We start from the raw sequence: 20,063 nt of genomic DNA, 5'->3' as shown, positions 1-20,063 counted from the left end.
CTACACATACAATTCATTATATCATAAGTTTATTTTCACTTCAGGAAACAGCCTGGAAGCCGGATCATTTTAGCCAAATTCCATCTAGCGTGTGTACGCACCTATAAAAAGGACACATGGGAGTCCATTCATGAAACAATGTGCTACAGGAGGCAGGATATACCGGCTATGGGAGCCTCAATGCTGAATTAAAATCACAAAGCACATTCATGCTACAAAATATCAATGGAGAGCAAAAAGATTTACATTGGTCTACACCAAGGACAAATATGCTGCACCAGATGGACATTTGGGACAACAGGTTACTGTCTGATGAAACGAGTCACAATAAACCATTATTCAAAACCTATACCAGGCTGATCCATGAGATAACTACTTGCACCAATGCTGGGAATACACAATGAGATTTTTCAGCAGATTTACTGTCCGATCGATTTTCTGATCAAAAATCAGATCGGACCTGTTGGAAATTATCTATTGAACCATCTGGTTTATTTCCAGTAGGAGTCGCGGCCGTTTCTGATTTAGTGCCGGCTCCCGCAGTGCTGTGAAACCGCAGCCAGACATCGCTAAATACATGCCATGCACAGCACAGATCCGGACGGCAATTCATTAAAGAGATAGGCAGCATTTTCCCAACCTACACGCATGCAGGGAAATGCTGCCGTTTTGGGCTGTAATCTATAGTAGAATACCACTACGAGTACACACTGCCATACAGCTCCCCTTCCTGCACACCACCGTTACATCTTGCAGCCAGCACCAGCGGATGTGGGAGTCTAGCGCTTTCGCTTCGGCTCTATTCACACCTAAGTTTTCATTTTTGCCGGCATGTTGCAGGAAAAAAAATCCCTGAACACTGCAGCGATTTTGGCGCTTCTATAGCACTGAAACGTGATCGCCTGGAAATCGCCTGAAAATGGTGCAGGCGTTTGGCATTTTTGGGTGATTTGCGGCGATTAGCGCAAATCGCCCAAGAACGGGCCCATAGGGTTTCATTACGCTAGTGCTTTTAAAAAGCGCTAGCGTTTGAGCGTTTTGCCGAAATCGCGGCAAACCGCTCTAGTGTGAATGGGGTCTTACACAGCGGCTTCCTTCAGCAACCCTTTGGATCATCCAGGATGCCTAAGGGCCCAATCACACTTTAGCAGGAATCTCCCGCTAATGGCTTGTGCTTTGTTACTCTATGGCAGGGTTCTCAGTGCCACTAATGGTGCCAATCGCAGTCGTGTTACCTGCAGCATTTTAGGGGTGATTCTGATGCGATCGCGGTACAGTGCTTATAAAGCGATGACCGTGATCGCTCTGAAATCGGGGAAGTGTCCAGTGATTTATACCACGTTAAATCGCAGTAAAATCACTCACGCAAAACGGAAGTGCTAAGCGCTTCTGTTTAGCTATTTTCAGGTGTGAACGTGGCTTATGAGCCCCCCCCCCCCCCCCCCCAGTCCCTGCAGTAGAAGAAGGGCACAGCTCAACCGCTAGCTACCCTTACAGGCTCTACCAGCACAACATTCCAGGTAAGAGCTTTCCTGCAAGGGCATCATCCTATCTGCCCACAGTCTTTGGGCGCGCTCCTTGTTTGTTGAAGCACTGCCAGTGGCTGGATAGTGTACTAATAAGGGCTCTGCCTCTGACACAGGAGACCTGGGTTCAAATCTCGGCTCTTCCTGTTCTGTAAGCCAGCACCTATTGAGTAAGGAGACCTTGGACAAGACACTAACACTGCTACTGCGTGCCCTATTGGCTGCAGCTCTTGCGCTTTGAGTCCGCCAGGAGAAAAGCACAATATAAAATGTTCTGTGTTTTGTGTGTGTATTTTCACACATTTAGAACGATGGGCATGTAACATACAGGAGAGGCAAGCACTGGGATATAGAACGAGGAGGAAGGGAAATCACTACAGCCAACCAGGATATTTTCAGTAAGGAGGCAGCATCAGGTCAGCCTTTTAGGTCCTTACAGCCTCACTTATTGTACATAAGTCCACCTCCTCCATGTGATCATTCCGCCCACAGCAGCTCCTAGAACTGACAGGAAGTTCCTATTGCATCATGCAGGCTGCTTGTCCTTCCACTGATCAGACCGACAGCACTACAATATATAAGGGAAGTGTCCTCGCAGCCGGAACACTCTGAAGGCGCTGTGGCGCTGTTACGCTGCTCTGGTGCATTTCAGAGGAAGGAGTGCTGATCACAGCGCTGGAAACAAAGTACTCAGAAAATCTTCCCAGTTATGAGGATGGACTTCACGTGGTACAGACACCATAAAGCTAATCTCCTTCTGCCCGTACCGGCTGAGGCCTAACACGTGTCCTGGAGCCCTGCCACATGCAGACATGGAAACACTCATGCCAAAGTGTGACCTGCCTGCTGATATCAAACAATTCAATGAAAAGACACATCCATTACCCTGAAAATCACCCAACGTCTGTCTTTACTTTCCATATATTTGTTGCTTAGCTGTAAATGCCTATTTTAACTAAATGTGACTTCTGAAATGATCGTGTTTTGCCAACTAAAAAACCAAAAACCTTAAAGGACAACTGAAGTGAGAGGTATGTGGAGGCTGACATTTCCTGTTAACCAATCCCAGTTGCCTGGCAGCCCTGCTGGTCTATTCGGCTGCAGTAGTATCTGAATCACACCAGAAACAAGCATGCAGCTAATCTTGTCAGATCTGACAATGTCATGAACACCTGATCTGCTGCATGCTTGTTCAGGGGGTATGGCTAAAAAGTAGTAGAGGCAGAGAATCAGCAGGACTTCCAGATAACTGGTTTTGATTAAAAGGAAATGACTGGCAGCCCCACTCGTTACAGTTGTCCTTTAAAGCAAACATGGAGCAATGAAACTCACTTAAGGCTATAGGATGCAACATCTTCCCTTTTCTTTACTTGTTCACAGCCACAACCAAGTTATCTCACTTTAAGATAAGTGTGCAGCTTTTGTCTCTAGCTGCCAGAACTCGTTGTGCTGTAAATTTTTGGCTTACTTTGATGTCTCTCTGTTGAAGTACATTATTGTCTCACACTGCCTCCTAGTGACAAGTTGCTGTAAATACACATTGCAGCACTAATTAGAAGCTAGGAAATGTAGCAAAGATTAAATAAAAAAAAAAAATGTGCTAAAATTGTAGCCCTTGCAGGTCTCTAAATAAATTGGCTGCTAAAGGGATAGTGGGTGTCGAACTTTATTTCAGCTGGATTTAGTGTCACTTTAATCATGTAAATTTGTGGTGCTTGTGGATTATCAAACACAATGATGCTGCATTTTTTTGTGCGATTGCCCTTCTACCCCCCAATCAGCACAGATGAGGCAGAAAAGGGGTGGGTGATTCATATGTGTGCTCGGTTGTGTGGCTCTGCAGCAAGCCATTAAAAGCTGCAGAGCCCTAATTTATAAAAAATAGCCTGGTCACTAGGCTTAACTCCCTCCCTGAATCTGCAAATATTTGCATGTTATAAAAAAGCCCCAGGGATTTTAAAATGCCTGCAAAAACTGCATAGCCGCACAGAGGGGAAAAAAACGCATGATTGTGTTTTGTCATGGAAACAGGCCTTAAAAATGATACTCTGCTTACAACACAGTCAATCGTTCCATAAAAATCTGCAATCCTGACTTGCAAAAATTGTTCAAAGGGTTTTCAAAAGTACAGCCAGAATCTTACGGCTGGGAGTCTAGTCTTCTTAAGCCAGCACTGGCAGCAGCTAGATTTCTCCTGATGGGTGTACAAGGGAGAACTGTACACCAGAACTCACATGTCTCCTACAGTGCGGCCTCTTCATCTCATCGCACAATCACGCAGTTAGATTAGAAACAACAACTTTACTTTAGGCCTCTTTCACAGTGGGACGTTAAAGTCGCACGTTAGAAAATTTTATAACGCAGATTAACGCACAGCAATACAAAGTCTGTGCAACATTCACAGTGCACACGTTGCGTTGTGTGTAACGTGTAGCAATATTTAGACTGTGCTGCATGCTGTGCGTTTAGCAATACATTTGCTGCACATGCTCAGTATTTTTTTTTTTTTTAAATGTAACGCATGCAGTTTTCCTTCCATCAGTATGCGACGAAAACTGTGCACCAAGAGCCAACGTAGTACAAAATAACGTCCAATTTTATAACTTACATGCGCTGCGTTAGGGACACGTTGTGCGACTTTAACGTCGCATCAAACGCAACATCCCACTGTGAAAGAGGCCTCAAACAAAAACAAACATGCAATATCTGCATCCAAGCAAATACAAAACTCGGCAAAACCGTCTAAAAAGTTGAAAACTCCTTTAAACTATCCAAGCTTCATAAACTCATCAGTGGAAGCAGAGGTGGCCTAGTTGCATAAATTTGCATGCAGATTCAAAAGAATTTGTGTACTAAACTGAAGTATGCTTAAGACATCTTAAAACAGGGTCATAATCAATAATTCATTATACATGGATTATTTTACCCTCAGGCATGTCAAGCTCCGTATGCATGGTATAAAGATAAGTTAATTAACTACCCCCTACCTGGCCTTAGTCTGATACATACACTACACAGACATGTCTATGATAGATAGTCTATTGTGAGCCCCTCTAAGGGACAGTTAAGTCACAAGACAATAGACTCTGTACGGCGCTGCGTAATATGTTGGCGCTACATAAATACTAAATAATAATGCTTTTACAGTGTATATATGGACATTAACCTCCCTGGCGGTAATTTTTTTTTTTTTTGCCAAATAGGCAAAAATCCTTTTTTTAAATTTTTTTTTTTTTTCATGTAAAGCTACTAGAGTGGTAGCTACATGAAACACCACAAGAGGGCACATCTGTCTCTAGTGCGATCGTCGCTGGCATCAATAGCAAACAGGGGAAAGCGTATATAACGCGCTCCCCTGTTTGGCTTTTCCTGTCGCCATGGCGATGATCGGAATGACGTCATGGACGTCAGCCGACGTCAGACGCCTCCGATCCAGCCCATAGCGCTGCCCGGAACTCATTGGTCCGGGCAGCGCAGGGGGAGGGCCCTCTTCTGCCGCTGCGTGCGAGGGCGATCGCCGCAGAGCGGCGGCGACCAAGCTGTACGCGCGGCTAGCAAAGTGCTAGCTGCGCGTACAGCACTTTAAATGGCCCAAATCGCCCCACCAGGGGCTGAGATATCTTCCTGCGCAGCATAACCCGAGCTCAGCTCGGGCTTACCGCCAGGAAGGTTAAACAAGCTGCAGTCTGCAAAAATTTACACACTACACATTATTATACTTCTACTAAAGTGCCAAGATCACCTGTAAACACATACAAGAGCATGGCAGTAGACAAAAGGCAGGGACAAGCATGAATTTTAAAGTAATTAAATCGGTATGTAAGTACATTGCATTATCAGGGACTCATTTTATTTTTAAGCCCACATAAATATACAGTAGCACCAAGTTAAATCTCATACAGACCTGCTGCCTGCTTAGGATTGGATCATGTGGCACTAGCGTGTCTAAAGGCAGTCCCCTGTGTTGTACATATCATTTTGTTGGGGGTGAGGTGAGTACAGTTGGCCAAGGACCGCCAAAAGGCAGTCCCCTTCTTACAATCACCCAGTGCGGAACCGGTTTGTAAAGTGAATTTGTAGGTTGAGTTGTGTGTTATCCAGAAGTTAATAAATTATCCACTTTGATTATGTATAACTCTGGATTTGGACATATTGTATAAATAATGTTTGTAGAGATTGTTGAAAGTAGTTTAAAAGCACATCGAAAACCAAAAACAAACAAAAATATGCAAATTAAAAAAAAACCCTGTATATTTTGTACATGGAAACAACTTTATGTATGAAAAGTTGTAAATCAAGTCATTTGTAAGCAGGGGACTGTAACATCTGTCAGTACATCAATTTAGAGAGAACAAACAAAAAAACTCAATAAATGAATTGATATCTACACTACAAACAAGTGATGACCTCATTAGAAATCTCCGGGAAATTCATCAGCGTAGGATTACGGTACTTTCTGAGCTGCAAAGCTGAAACTATCTTTTTACGAAGGAGCGGCAGATATCTCAGTAACGATAATCCAGTCTGCACGTCGACTCTTACGCCATGTGGCTGCACAGAGGCAGCAGAGTAACAATGCTAAGGAAGCCATGTACTGATCCGAAGGGAGGAAGAGACTCCAGAAAGCTAATCCCACAACACATTAAGTGCAAATAAAGCCTTTCGCACTCTGTACTCTACGATGGCACGTCTGCATTTATCTCATTTAGTAAAAGGGGTAATTTAGTAATCGTGCGCTAGAAAACATCGTGTGTAATTAGCAGGAATGAGGAACATGGCTGGAACCTCCCAAAAGGATACCCATGGCAATTCTACACGACAAAAAGGCTTATTGTACTGTACTCACTGTCGGCTGTCATTGCAGAATCCAACTGCGCTGCAAGGGATGGAGGGAAAACCCTGCAGGTGAAGAGTGATATTCCTTAGAACGTTATTCCAGTCTCTTGCTGCTTTCTAACTGCAAAACCTTTAAACTCAGCATCCACACGGGCTAAAAATAGGACTTTCTTAAAGACGCACTGCTGCAGGTTCTATCTGTGCAGGAGAAAGAGCCTGCTCTGAGCAAAGGTTACTTTTGAATCACTGAAACTGCTATCTAGAGGCGGGGCCCACTGACAGGGCTGGGGTCACATGACCACTCTGCAAACACTGCTTCCTGAACGGAACAAACCAGACATGTGGAGGCCGAGCTGCGGAGGAGGCACAAAGAAACTGGTCTGTAAGGCAATACTTCGCTGTGATGCTTTACAAGAACAGGGAAATGAAAGCTAGAGAGGTTTAGAGAACAATTTAAAAAATAAAAATCCTTTTACATGCTGCTCTTAGCAAAACCTATAGAGTTACCACCTTAACCACTGAAGATGTAACCATTCAAAAAGTCAGGTTTTGGGTTTTTTTTTTTTTTTTTCCTTTTTAAACATTTTTTGGGAAGCACAACTTTCAGGGCCCATTCACACTTAAAGAGAAACTCCGACCAAGAATTGAACTTTATCCCAATCAGTAGCTGATACCCCCTTTTACATGACAAATCTATTGCATTTCACAAACAGACCATCAGGGGCGCTGTATGACTGATTTTGTGATGAAACCCCTCCCACAAGAAGCTTTGAGTACCGCGGTACTCTGGGCAAACTGCCACAATGTAACAAGGTTCACAGACAGGAAATAGCTGTTTACAGCTGTCTGTAACAGCCAAAACAGCTAGCAGCAGCTACATAACCTGCCCACAGTAACAATGTCACCATGTAATAAATGTCAGAATGTAAATCAGGGAGAGGAAAGATTTTACAATGAGCAAACACTGACTAAATCATTTATACATAATTATGGTAAAAATGAAGCACTTTTTATTACATTATTTTCATTGGAGTTCCTCTTTAAAAGCACAAAACTTGCAGGAGTGATGTTTCCACGATTTCACACGTAAAAATCACTAGACACTGCAGAGATTTTTTTCCCGCGATAGAGTTTAGCGCTTCTATAGCACTGAAACGCGATCGCCGGGAAATCGTCTGAAAATGGTGCAGGCTGCACGTTTGGAGATTTGAGTTAATCGTTGGCGATTAACGCAAATCACCCAAGAACGGGCCCATAGGGTATTATAGCACTAGCGCTTGAGCGTTTTGCCAAAATCGCCGGCTGGTTGCTTGAGGAGTCAAGCAAACCACAATAAAAAAAAAAAATAAAAAAAAAACACTACCCCCCCCCCAACTGATTCACTGCACAGCGGTGTGCAGCAGGAAATGCTTCCGAATCCACCGGTGCCATTCTTTTCACTCCTTGCAGCTCCCGAGCTGCTTTGTGGCATCGTCCTTGCATGGCCCCAATGTGTCATGTGACCCGATGTGCGATGTGGATCAGGAGACACGCTGGGGAGCCATTACGAGGATGCTGCAAAGAGCTGCAAGAAGTGAAAAGATGGCGCCGGAGGAGTCGTAAGCATTTCCTGCTGCACAACGCTGTGCAATCTTAGTTAAGAACGCCCCATTGTGTCCCGCCAGGTATGCCGGTTAAAGGATACCCGAGGTGACATGATGAGATAGACATGTGTATGTACAGTGCCTAGCACACAAGTAACTAGGCTGTGTTCCTTTTTTTCTTTCTCTGACTGAAAGAGTTAAACATCAGGTAAGTAAGTGACAGTTTCTGTCTGAGTCAGACTATAGTGTGACACCTCACTGATAAGAAATTACAACTATAAAACACTTTCCTAGCAGAATATGGCTTCTGAGAGTTCTAAAAAGTAGATTTAAATATAAAATAAAACTGTGGAATATCTTTAAGGATACCCGAACTGACATGTGACATGATGAGATAGACATGGGTATATACAGTGCCAAGCAAACTAATAACTAGGCTGTGTTCCTTTTTTTCCTTTCTCTTCCTGAAAGAGTTAAATATCAGTTATGTAAGTACTGACTCAGACAGGAAGGGACCACAGTGTGACCTTCACTGATAAGAAATTCCAACTATAACACACTGCCCTCGGAGAAAATGGGTTCTGAGAGCAGGAAAGAGGTAAAAGGGGAATTTCTTATCAGTGAGGGTCACACTGTAGTCACTTCCTGTCAGGACTGAGTCAGCCACTTACATACCTGATATTTAACTCTTTCAGGCAGAGAAAGAAAAAAAAAGGAACAGCATAGTCATTTGTGTGCTAGGCACTGTACATACACGTCTATCTCATGTCACATGTCACTTCGGGTATCCCTTAAGGTACATACACATCAGATTTTCCAAAACGACCAGTCGTTCAGATGTCAAACCGGGCGGGTGTACAAACGATCGTTCAGCTGATAAGACTGGTTTTGACCGATCCGCCAAGCAGCCCGTTTGTACACACGACCGATTTGCCGTCCAGAAGACCGGTTCGAACGATCGGTCGTTTGGAAAAATCAGACGTGTGTACGCACTTTTAGATGGGACTGCCGGAAGCCCGTGTTCCGGTTAACTAGGACTCTACTGTATAAAGAGGAAAAAACGCCATTTTGTGGAATTCTCCTGTAACCCCTGGGTGTTGTGTTGTGTGTGATGCAACACCATCTACTATCTCTACGAAAGACAGGAGTGATTACAGCGCTAGTCTAAGCATGCCAACGCGTAAAGAATGAAGAAAATGACAAACCGCCACATTTACATTCTTCCTTTCTGGCTGCTAACGCTGAATGTTTAATATCCAGATAAAGCCCATTCCATAGACACATACAGTAATTCACGCTGTCTCCTTACAGCAGCTCTCCAGGCAAAGCTCACCACTCTGCAATAAATACTGCCCATGAAAAGCCATTTACTAAGCGATACTCAGAAGGTGCTGCAGGCCTGTAGCAGCTAGCCCCCACATTGCACATACCAACAGCCAATACGCCAGCACACACATTCTGTAACCATACTCACTGCTGTCCATAGGTCCCCTACCGCCTACAGAATACAGGCTCCCCAGTCTTCTATAAGACATATGGGCCCTCTCGCTCTTCCTAATTGCCTTTGCAGGCTACTGAACTTTACGCCAGCCTGAAATCTAGGAAGCCAGTTAAATACGCAGTTTAAATGTAAATGGGACATGTCTTGCCTGCCAAGACTTTCAATTCTGTCAAGTGAGTCACATAGACCAGCGTGTCAGCAGTGCAGCATGAGCACAGGGTCTTCCACTGCCCACGCATTGAATGGAGGTGGTTAGCGCTACGTAATATGTTGGAACTTTATAAATACAAAAATTAAATAAAATTCTGCCACCCCTCCCCCCCAATCACATCCTGTAAAATGCAGTACAGTATGAAAGTCTGAGATGGAGGCGCAGAATGACGACATCACTGGCAGACTGTCATACTGTAGTGCATTTCACAGTGCTGTCAGCAATATGATAAGATGGAGGCGCAGAATGATGACCTCACTGCCTGCCTGTCATACTGTAGTGCATTTCACAGTGCTGTCAGCCATATGATAAGATGGAGGCGCAGAATGTCGCCGCCACCGCCAACCTGTCATACTGTAGTGCATTTCTCAGCGCTGTCAGCAATGTGAGATGGAGGCGCAGAATGATGACATCACTGGCACATTGCTGACAGCGCTGAGAAATGCACTACAGTATGACAGGTTGGCGGTGGCGACGACATTCTGCACCTCCATCTTATCATATTGCTGACAGCACTGTGAAATGCACTACAGTATGACAGGCAGGCAGTGAGGTCATCATTCTGCGCCTCCATCTGATCATATTGCTGACAGCACTGTGAAATGCACTACAGTATGACAGCCAGGCAGTGAGGTCATCATTCTGCGCCTCCATCTGATCATATTGCTGACAGCACTGTGAAATGCACTACAGTATGACAGCCAGGCAGTGAGGTCATCATTCTGCGCCTCCATCTGATCATATTGCTGACAGCACTGTGAAATGCAGTACAATATGACAGGCAGGCGGTGAGGTCATCATTCTGCGCCTACATCACATCATATTGCTGACACTGACAGCACTGTGAAATGCACTAAAGTATGACAGGCTGACGGTGATGTTTCCCCCTACTGGCCTGAATGTTAGCTCCCATTTCATCCTCTTTTTTTTTTAATTACTAATGCAGTTTTATGTGCATTGAAAGTCTGTAATTTTTACTATAAAGCAGTACATTTATAAAAAGAATTGGCTGCTGACTGCTTCTCTGGTCCTCTAACTTCTTGTTGCCACCAGAGTGGGAGATTCCTCTTCAAGCAAAGAGCTGAGATCACTAGTCCCCAACAACATCCTCCCTGTGCTGAAAAACATTAACCGTTTGTGGCTCGCAGAGCAGCGACATTTCCACCCAGCTCACTGCGCAATAAAGCAGTTAACGGCTGTGGGCAGCACGGTGGTGTAGGGCAACATCTACATGGAGTTTGTATGTTCTCCCCGTGTCTGTGTGGGGTTCCTCCAAGGCACTCTGGTTTCCTCCGACATCCACAAAAACATACAGAAAAGTTATTTGGCGTCCCCATAAAATTGGCCCTAAACTACAACACATACATCACACGATACATATATAGACATAGGACTATTATTGGGATAAGACTGAGCGCCTCTGAGGGACAGTTAGTGATAAGACTACATATACTCTGTACAATACTTCGGAAGAGGTCAGCGCTATATAAATACTAAATAATTTAACCCTTCCCATACTCTCCCCCAGGTAAGTCATGTGTACCTCTTCGCACCATGCCGCTGCAGGCAAGAAACCACTTCTCACTGCTCTCATCAACTTTTTTTCCCCTAGGGTCATTTATTAAGGAGGTATCTCATTTCACTGTACTAAATGCTTTTCTTCAACCGAGCAGAAAAGCATTTGGCATAATTTCCCTTTGGCTTGGAGTCATGTTTTGAGAGCCTAGGGAAATAATGTCCAAAGTCCGGCCCGGGAGCCAAATGCGGCCCATCGAGCCATTTCTGGTGGCCCCCAAAGCCCTCTAAAGTTAATTCCATGTGGCCTGCAGGGGCCAGCAGCAGCAGTGGTGGCTGGAAGGTGTAATGGTTAAGGGCTCTGCCTCTGACACAGGAGACCAGGGTTCGAATCTCGGCTCTGCCTGTTCAGTAAGCCAGCACCTATTCAGTAGGAGACCTTTGGCAAGTCTCCCTAACACTGCTACTGCCCATAGAGCGCGTCCTAGTGGCTGCTGCTCTGGCGCTTTGAGTCCGCCAGGAGAAAAGCGCGATATAAATGTTATTTGTCTTGTCTTGTCTAACAGGCACTGATGAGCAGCTGCCACTGTCCACGTGAAATAACCCATATACTGTGTGCAGAGGTTTTATTTTACAAAAAGGTGACAGCCATAGTGTACATAACAGCAATCTGTAGAAATTGTGTTTTATTTCAATAGCTCAGCCTCCCCTAGCAGTCTCAAGAATGGCATATGGTCCTTGACTAAAAAGTTTGAACACCTCTGGTCTAGGAGGATACAGAATATAAAGCATAGCATAAATTTGCATATAAAATTTTAATAAACCTGAATCAAATCAACTTCTCATCTCCTTGACCATTCCTAGAAATGAGACTGCCAAGCTGCAGTGCTGGTCACAAAGTGAAACTTCTCAGGAGAGGAAGTGGGAGAGAGCAGAAAGGGAAAGAGTAGATGCTGCCCGCTCCCAGTTCCTTCCTTTATCTCTCATGTAGGGGGTAAGAGGAGTTTGGGCAGCAGTTTCTCCAATGACACTGTAGTGCTAACCCATTCCATTAGAATATTCAAAGGAATTATCTGGTTTGAGATAAATGCACTGCTTTTGAACTTAGCTGGCAGAATCTCGTTGCGCTATAAATCTCTGGAAGGCTTTGATCTCTCTCGGCTAGCAGACAATTAAAAAACTGAAAAGCAGAAGTCCTCTTATCTTCTCACACTGCCCCTGGGGTCATAAATACACATTCCAGCAGTACTAATTAGTAGCAAGGAAATCTAACAAAAGAAATGTGATAAATAAAATTGGCCCAGAGGATCTATAGATCTTTTAGTTGTGCTAATTATTGATAAAGTCATTGCCAAAGTAATGAGTGGAGCTGAACTGTGAAAATGACCAGGGTAGGGAAGTGGTTAAATTCTAACTTTTTAAAAAGGGTCTATGAAGGACTGATTGTCACCTGGAGTTTTTTATTGCATGTCTGCCGTGGACCTCAGCGCATAAGAAGCTGAAGGATGCTGTAAATATGTAAAAGAGCCCAGCACAGCACATTCCATGGCTCAGTCTAATTACAGCCAAAGCTGCACATAAAGCAGACGGCATAGTTCTCTTTTTATGAATATCTTGGGTTAAATAAACATCTTCCTGGTTGGTTGCAGCCTCATTTTTCTGCTCAGCGAGGTCTGGAATTCTCTTCCAGGACTGAGTAGAATTACACTCGGCAGGGCTGACCTCGGCCTCCTCTCAGTGGTGTCACTCTCAGGCTGAACGGAACAGGATAGGTAATGAGCACTATAAAAAGGTGACTGACGATTTCATTAGCTTGCCTCGCACAAAGCAGACGTAAAAAACTTACGAGATTCATTACAAAACAAATAAAAGCTTTCTGTTCCATAGCTTTATACCTTCAAAATAGCTTCTGTGATTTCGCCGCCTTTTGTTCCAGGATACCTTATTACATGCTGATTAAAAAACAGGGCAGACCTGGTATGCATAGGCCCTCCCACCTGCACACCCATGAGTTGTGGAAAGGGGGCGGTGATGAACCACCAAAGCCCTAAAGGGAACCTGAGATGGCCCAGTGCGTTTATGTATAAACGTGCCTCCCCCCCCCTCCCAACGCTGTCCTCTTCACTAGATATCCTTACGGGTAATCCGGCCAGCTGCGCTCTCCTGCGCATGTGCGCCCCGGCCACAGGCACCCCCATTGCTCTCCTGTGCCTGGACACGTCCTGCGCCTGCACAGTAGTACTGCGCCACTGCAGAACACTCCCAGGACGGTGAGGGAGGCCATGGACCTCATGGGACTCAAGGAAGCCCTAAGTAAGTATGAATGAACACTTGGGGTGTTCATTTATAAGTACACTTTAAAGAACAACTGAAACGAGGGGGATATGGAGGCTGCCATATTTATCTCCTTTTAAGCAATACCAGTTGCCTGACTGTCCTGCTGATCCTCCGCCTCTAATGCTTTTAGCTACAGACCCTGAACAAGCATGCAACAGATCAGGGGTTTGACATTGTCAGATCTGCATCACTACAGTACACAGCAATTGGGGAGGGGTAGAGAGTTTGGGGGCTTGGCCCTGTACACAAAAGCCCACTGCACTGTATAGGGACTGCCTACAAATCTTTCTCTACAAAACTTTGTCTGATTCCTTATCAGTGGCTGAGCAGATGCAGTCATTAGAACAATTGTGCAGAGAGCAGAAAGTTTCTCTCCGTTCCCTTAGCTGTCAGTCTCAGGACAGGGAAAATAACCTTCTGGCCCCACAGGGCCCTCCCTGCGGTTGACAGTCTCCTCATAATTGTGATACGCTAATGTGAGCCCTTTATGGCACTATGTGGAGGTACTCTTATAAACTGTCCCACAGTGGGTTGTGGAGTGGGATATAACCCATTAGGAAAGCAGGGATGGCTGGGAGCCCTCCGAGCTTTCTGCAGAAGGAACACAGCGTCCTGCATTGTCCTGCCAGTGCATTATTTAGAAGGTAGAAAACCAGGAGAACACATTGTGCCACACAGAACTTCACAGCCCACCTTTCAACAGATGAAAGTCACAACATGTCAGCCTTTGTTTATTTCTGGCATATCCGAGGGGCAGCTGGAAACCATTCCAAGCCATCCAGCTCCATGTGACTGCAGTGAGCCTTGGGATTGCAATCTGTGACATGGCCTGGCCTTCATGTACAGCCAGTGTGCCTTCAGTTATGGTTGCAGCTCAGTAATTTGCATTATTAGCCACCTCTGATCTGTTACCCAAAGCAGGAAACGTGGGCATCCTCTACCGGCAGAAGCTCAGGCGCCTCTATAAGCACCATTATAAATTGCGGCTATACTTTGAAATCTGGGGGTCCCGTCGCCTGATATATAGCAGGTGCCACCGGGATGTTGGTACGCAGTCGCCCAAATTTTATATTACAGCCAGTTTATAATGGTGCCTATGGCAGGGTCCCAAGATAATCCTAATTGCGGCTTATTGGTCAGATAAAGTTAAGTGGGGGGGGAGCACGCGCGGTAAGCTTAGGCATTCTTGGGGGAGGCACAAAGTTGGCCACTATATGTACTACAGTACTGTGCATTTTCCTAACACAGTGGTGAAGTGCTTAGCACTCTTGCCCTGCAGTGCTGGGTCCCCGGTTCGTATCCCAGCCGGGGGAACTATCTGGATGGAATTTGTATGTTCTCATTTAATTTTCAAAAGCACTTTGTGAACGGCTGTTGAAACTGCCATAATCCTCTAGAATAGAACCCCAGTGTCCCTGTGTGTGCCTGTCTGTAGCTGGGTCAGTGTTGCTACTGCACATGTGCGCAGCAGGGACCCAGACAGCCGTTGAGACAGGACGGGGCAGCGTGTGCACGAGCGGCGGGTGCGCTAGCATGTGCACTGTTAAAACATAGACCTAGAGCCAGTTTTAAAAGGGGCTTGGGTCTACTAGTAATGTATAAAAAGGTAGGGGGCAGCCTGCATCGTTGTATAGATCCTTTCCATGGAGTGATTTTGTAAAAAATAAGTTAAATACAGAGAATCTCCCATGAGGAGATGGACTAGTCAAAAAACCTGCCAGTTCCAGTAGATTTCCAGTAATTCATAGCTCACTTTATACTCTGGAAGAAACATACTGTACTTTTTTGAATGTGCTTACATGTATTTTGACAATTTTTTTGCGACAGTGACCCTTTAAGTGACAAGACAATATACCTGTATATTCTCGAATACAAGTCGACCTCGTGTATAAGTCAACTCCAATATTCAACCCTCTTCAGCAGGAATATTCTTTTGACTCAAGTATAAGTCCACCCAGCAAAGTTAATGGCTGCACTTGGGGCTCAGGAGGGGTTAATGACTGAACTGCATACAGTATTGCAGCCATTAAAGCAGTAGGATCAGCCATACTATGCCAGGGAAAAAAACATATATAAGTAGATAAATACTTGATCTACTTACATAACATGTATTATATACTGTCCACGTTTTGATTTCTGTGAATGTTATATAGTAAATGACGAGAATTCTGTTCCTGGTGGGGGCCATGTCTTTTGCCCACAGTTAAGGCTAAATCCTGATGTCATTTCTGCCCTTTACTTTTTTTTCTTGTCTCCTCCAATCACTGAGTCACCTCAGCCTTGCTTGTAAACACAAGTGAGGAGGGGGATCAGGTTTCAGATAAGCAGCAGACAGGGAAATAAAGGGAAGGGGAGGAATACATTATAGATAAAAAGAACCACCAGCATGCAATTCTTTGGCACCGACTACTAAAGGGCCAGTGTTCCTTTAGTATGTGATAACTCCAAATCATAACAGCAGAAAATTTTTTGAAAGTTTTAAATGCAGGATTAGCATCTTTATCACTTAATACACTCAGACCAGTTGCTGTTGAAATTTGATTTTTATGGTGACGATACCGATTTAACCTGTCCCTTAAAGATAATCTGTACTCTAATATTCTTACACTAAAAAGCATACCATTGTATTCCTTATTTTCTCCTGTGCCCCTCTGTGCTGTTTCTGCCACTCTCTGCTGCAATCCTGGCTTGTAATTAACAGTTTTAGGGAGTGTTTACAAACAAACTAAGCAGCTTGTAATAGGCTCACATAAACAGAGTGTGTGAGTCATACAGAGTGTGCAAGGGGCCTGCAGAGGGTGTGTATCGCTTCTATCCAATCGCAAGCAGCCCTGCACATTCCACACACTCAAGCCTAGCCCGACAGACACGACAGAGGAAAGGAGATAAGTTTTATTACAGAGACAGTGCAATTAGGAAAAGCTGCAGTAAGCCAGAGCACATTAGAACAGGCATAGGAACTTATAGGATAGAAGAACTAAGGCTGAGAAAGGTGTTAGAGTCTCTTTAAAGAGAAACTCCAACCAAGAATTGAACCTTATCCCAATCAGTAGCGGATACCTCCTTTTACATGAGAAATCTATTCCTTTTCACAAACAGATCGAGAGCGCTGTATGACGGATATTGTGGTGAAGCCCATCCCACAAGAAACTGAGGACCGTGGTACTCCTGGCAGTTTCCTGTCTGTGAACCTTGCTGCATTGTGGGAAATAGCCGTTTACAGCTGTTTCCAACTGCCAAAAAACCATGCAGCAGCTACATTACCTGCCAACAGTAAAAATGTCACCATATAATGTCAGAATGTAAATCAGGGAGAGGAAAGATTTTACGACGGGCAAACACTGACTAAATCATTTATACATAATTTTTGTAAAAATGAAGCGCTTTATTACATTATTTTCACTGGAGTTCCTCTTTAAATGCAGCCAATACCTCCTCCAGGCCCCCAAGTGCAGCAATTATTCACTCCCTTTCATGCCGCCCAGTATTTCCCCCCCTGCCCCGTTCCTTATTAATGGTTGTGGCCAGGACTTTCACATCTGATTTCTAGGTATTTCTTTTCTTCAAAGCATCACTTACCACTGGGTAAATTGCTGTAAATGGGAATGTCAGCATTAGTACACACATTACGCAGTGTGCTCAGTGTTGCCTGTGACTCGTGTATAAGTCGATCCCTATACTTTTATGAAGTGAATAAGACCTAAATTCCTAGAATACTTGAGTATATACGGTACTCTGTACAGCACTATATAAATAATGAGCAAGCTGGACACACAGGGGGGGGGGGTGGTTACTGCCAGAGGCTTATGGCCCATACTCACGGGCTACAAATGTCGCCCGTGAGTATGCGGGCGTTGCCCGGGCGGGCACCCCGAACTGTCGCTCGTCGCTGATGTCGCCAGGCGATTGAACCGCTCAATCGCCTGGCGACAGTCGCCGCCGCAACTGTCGCTAGTCCGCGTGAGTAAGCGGACTAGCGACAGCAACAAGATAAGTATCCATTAGGCTTCCGGCGGGGGGGAGGCGCAAAAGCAACAGCTTCCGCCGCATCAGTTGCCAGGTCCCTCCACCGTGTGTATGCGGAGGGACCTTGCGACGAGCTGTCGCCGGCCTGTCGCGCACACGCTCACGTGTGCTGGCGACAGGCAAAAAAGTTGCCCGTGAGTATGGGCCATTACAATCTAAAGCATTGATCCTTGAACAAACACCACACTGGAAAGTATGACAGCGTTTCAGAACAGGTGTGTGACTGCGGCACAGCATATGAGCAGACATCATCTCGCCATCTCTGCTCTGTATCTCGTGTTAAATCTACACTGTCATGGCTTTCTGCTGCTCGGAATCTTATCCAGTAGTACGCGATGGTGTTACATTTGGCACCGACCTCCGGCCACGTCCAAAGCCAATATTTTCAGACAAGTAGTTTAGCTATTTTTTCCCTCTCTTCCTATCCCTTCCAAGAAGAGTCAGCTCAGCTAAGAGAAAAATCACATCAGGCCGGGTGACCTAAACAAAATTAGCAGAAGCGCTGAGCTATTGATTTACATGATTACAGCCGGCCAGGGAGCTGCAAGAGAAGGGAAAAGAAAGCAGAGACATGCGGGCAAACCCTGACTCAGGAGTCCTGTACGAGCCGCAGCCAGGAGGATTACCGAAGCAAAGCCAAGCAGGCCGACAGACCCCTGCCAGACAAAGGTAAGGAATGTTGATGATGTGATAGGTATTTTTTACGCATTAAGAGGCAGAAAAAAAAGCCGCCTAGCACCACGAAAGGAAGCAAATGGTTTCGGAACTCTAGGTTGGGAACAAAGACCGATACAGCGCGGCGCAGGAACGTCTACAGAGAATGACCCCAAATCAGGTCTGATTTTTCACTTGTGTAACCCATTTGGTGAAATCATAAAGGGATCCACAGATGTACTCAGTAAATGTATTATTATTTAACATATACAGTGTTCTCTCCAGGCTCTTTTAGCCGGGTGCTCCACCAGGCTAGTTTTGATGGGAACCCAGGTGTCATCGGCTCACCTTTTCCAATGCTGTGAACAGAGTTGTGCACAGACGCACCGGTGCTGTATTCGCTCATCTTGCTCCACCCAGCTACTTTTTCATGCCACCCGGCTAGAAAAAAAACTTTCTGAGGAGAACACTGAGATATAGATATATAGATAGTACAGTATATGTGGTCTTGTCACTAAAGCTGGCTATACATCAGGAGAATTGGCGGCTGATCGACCATCAGATTACATTTTTATAATCCGTTCAGAAAAAAAAAATTGAATGGCTGTATTATGTTTATTATGTCTATTTACAAATAAACTATTGAAACTTACAACAACAAGAAAATTGTGATGACCACCAAGGAATAACCAGTAATTATTCTCACCTCCATACTCCAGAACTGCAAGAAATAAAAAGGCACGCTGATTATGTAGCGTGATGCTCAATATATTTAGTCTTATTGCCAGAGTTTTCTTCACAGTAAAGACTTGTTTCGCTTTTATTTTTGAAGCGCTAGCGGTTTTTAAAAAAAATAGCTTTGAAAGCGCTTGTGCAATGTTCTATGTGAGTGTTCTCACATGAGCAAGGAGCCTTCTTTTCCGAGTGCAAACACAGGTCCTGCACGATTTCCAGAGCGTTTGCACTTCAATGCAAGGTATAGGGAAGATATTTGGCGAGCGCTTCTTTAAAAAAAAAAAAAAAAAAAAAAAAAAAAAAGGATATATTGTAATTAAATCAGTTCCAGGGCAAAGAGTTAACTTCCTGATTGTTATTAGGAAGTAAAAAAAAAAAAAAAAAAGCGCATTGAAACGCGCTTAAGAAAGCAGCACGGTGGCGTAGTGGTTAGCGCCCTCGCCTTGCAGCGCTGGGTCCCCGGTTTGAATCCCAGCCAGGTCAACATCAGCAAGGAGTTTGTATGTTCTCCCCGTGTCTGTGTGGGTTTCCTCCGGGCACTCCGGTTTCCTCCAACATCCCAAAAACATACAGAGAAGTTAATTGGCTTCCCTCTAAATTGGCCCTAGACTACGATACATACACTACACAATATAGACAGACAAAGGACTACGGCAGGGATTCGATTGTGAGCTCCTCAGAGGGACAGTTAAGTGGCAAGACAATATACTCTGCAGTGCTCTCCCCAGAAATGTCTTCCAGCCGGGTGGCATGAAATAGTAGCCGGGTGGGATAAAAAAAAAAGGTAGCAGGTGGGTGAGATAAGAGAATGCAGGGCCAGTGCTTCTGTGAACAAATCTGCTTACAGCAAGCCAAGGACAGCCGAGTGTTCACCAAAACTAGCCGGGTGGAGCACCCGGCTAAAAGGGTCTGGGGAGAACACTGCTCTGTACAGCACTGCGGAAGATGTCAGCGCTATATAAATAATAATAAAATAAAAGAAAGCACAAATCGTCCTTAAAATCGCTGGGGAAAGCACATGCAAAAGCGCTCACAAAAGCACTCAGCACTTGCCCTGGCAATTTCTAATGTGAACAAGGCCTAAGAGATTCCAAAAAAGAGAACCGAACCAAAGATAAATCTAAGGTCCATCAAACAAA

The 20,063-nt window shown here is 44.8% G+C and overlaps 1 protein-coding gene across 2 annotated transcripts in view; it reads right to left on the bottom strand.

The window, feature by feature from the left end:
* The window catches only part of EML4 (EMAP like 4), a 259,771-nt gene that overhangs the window by 174,767 nt on the left and 64,941 nt on the right, over window positions 1-20,063 (bottom strand). The window contains exon 1 of one of the 2 annotated variants that reach the window (XM_068232999.1): window positions 6,373-6,555. The exons of the other annotated variant lie outside the window; for it this stretch is intronic. Within the exon in view, the coding sequence (XP_068089100.1) occupies window positions 6,373-6,385 (13 nt within the window). The 5' untranslated portion in view covers window positions 6,386-6,555. Of the gene's footprint in view, window positions 1-6,372; window positions 6,556-20,063 lie in introns of those variants that run through there. 2 annotated transcript variants of the gene reach the window in all.

This window comes from Hyperolius riggenbachi, chromosome 4 (genome assembly GCF_040937935.1).
Source record: "Hyperolius riggenbachi isolate aHypRig1 chromosome 4, aHypRig1.pri, whole genome shotgun sequence".
NCBI lineage: Eukaryota > Metazoa > Chordata > Amphibia > Anura > Hyperoliidae > Hyperolius > Hyperolius riggenbachi.
Note: the sequence above shows the minus strand (reverse complement) of the source record. Positions and strands in the feature narration are given on the sequence as shown.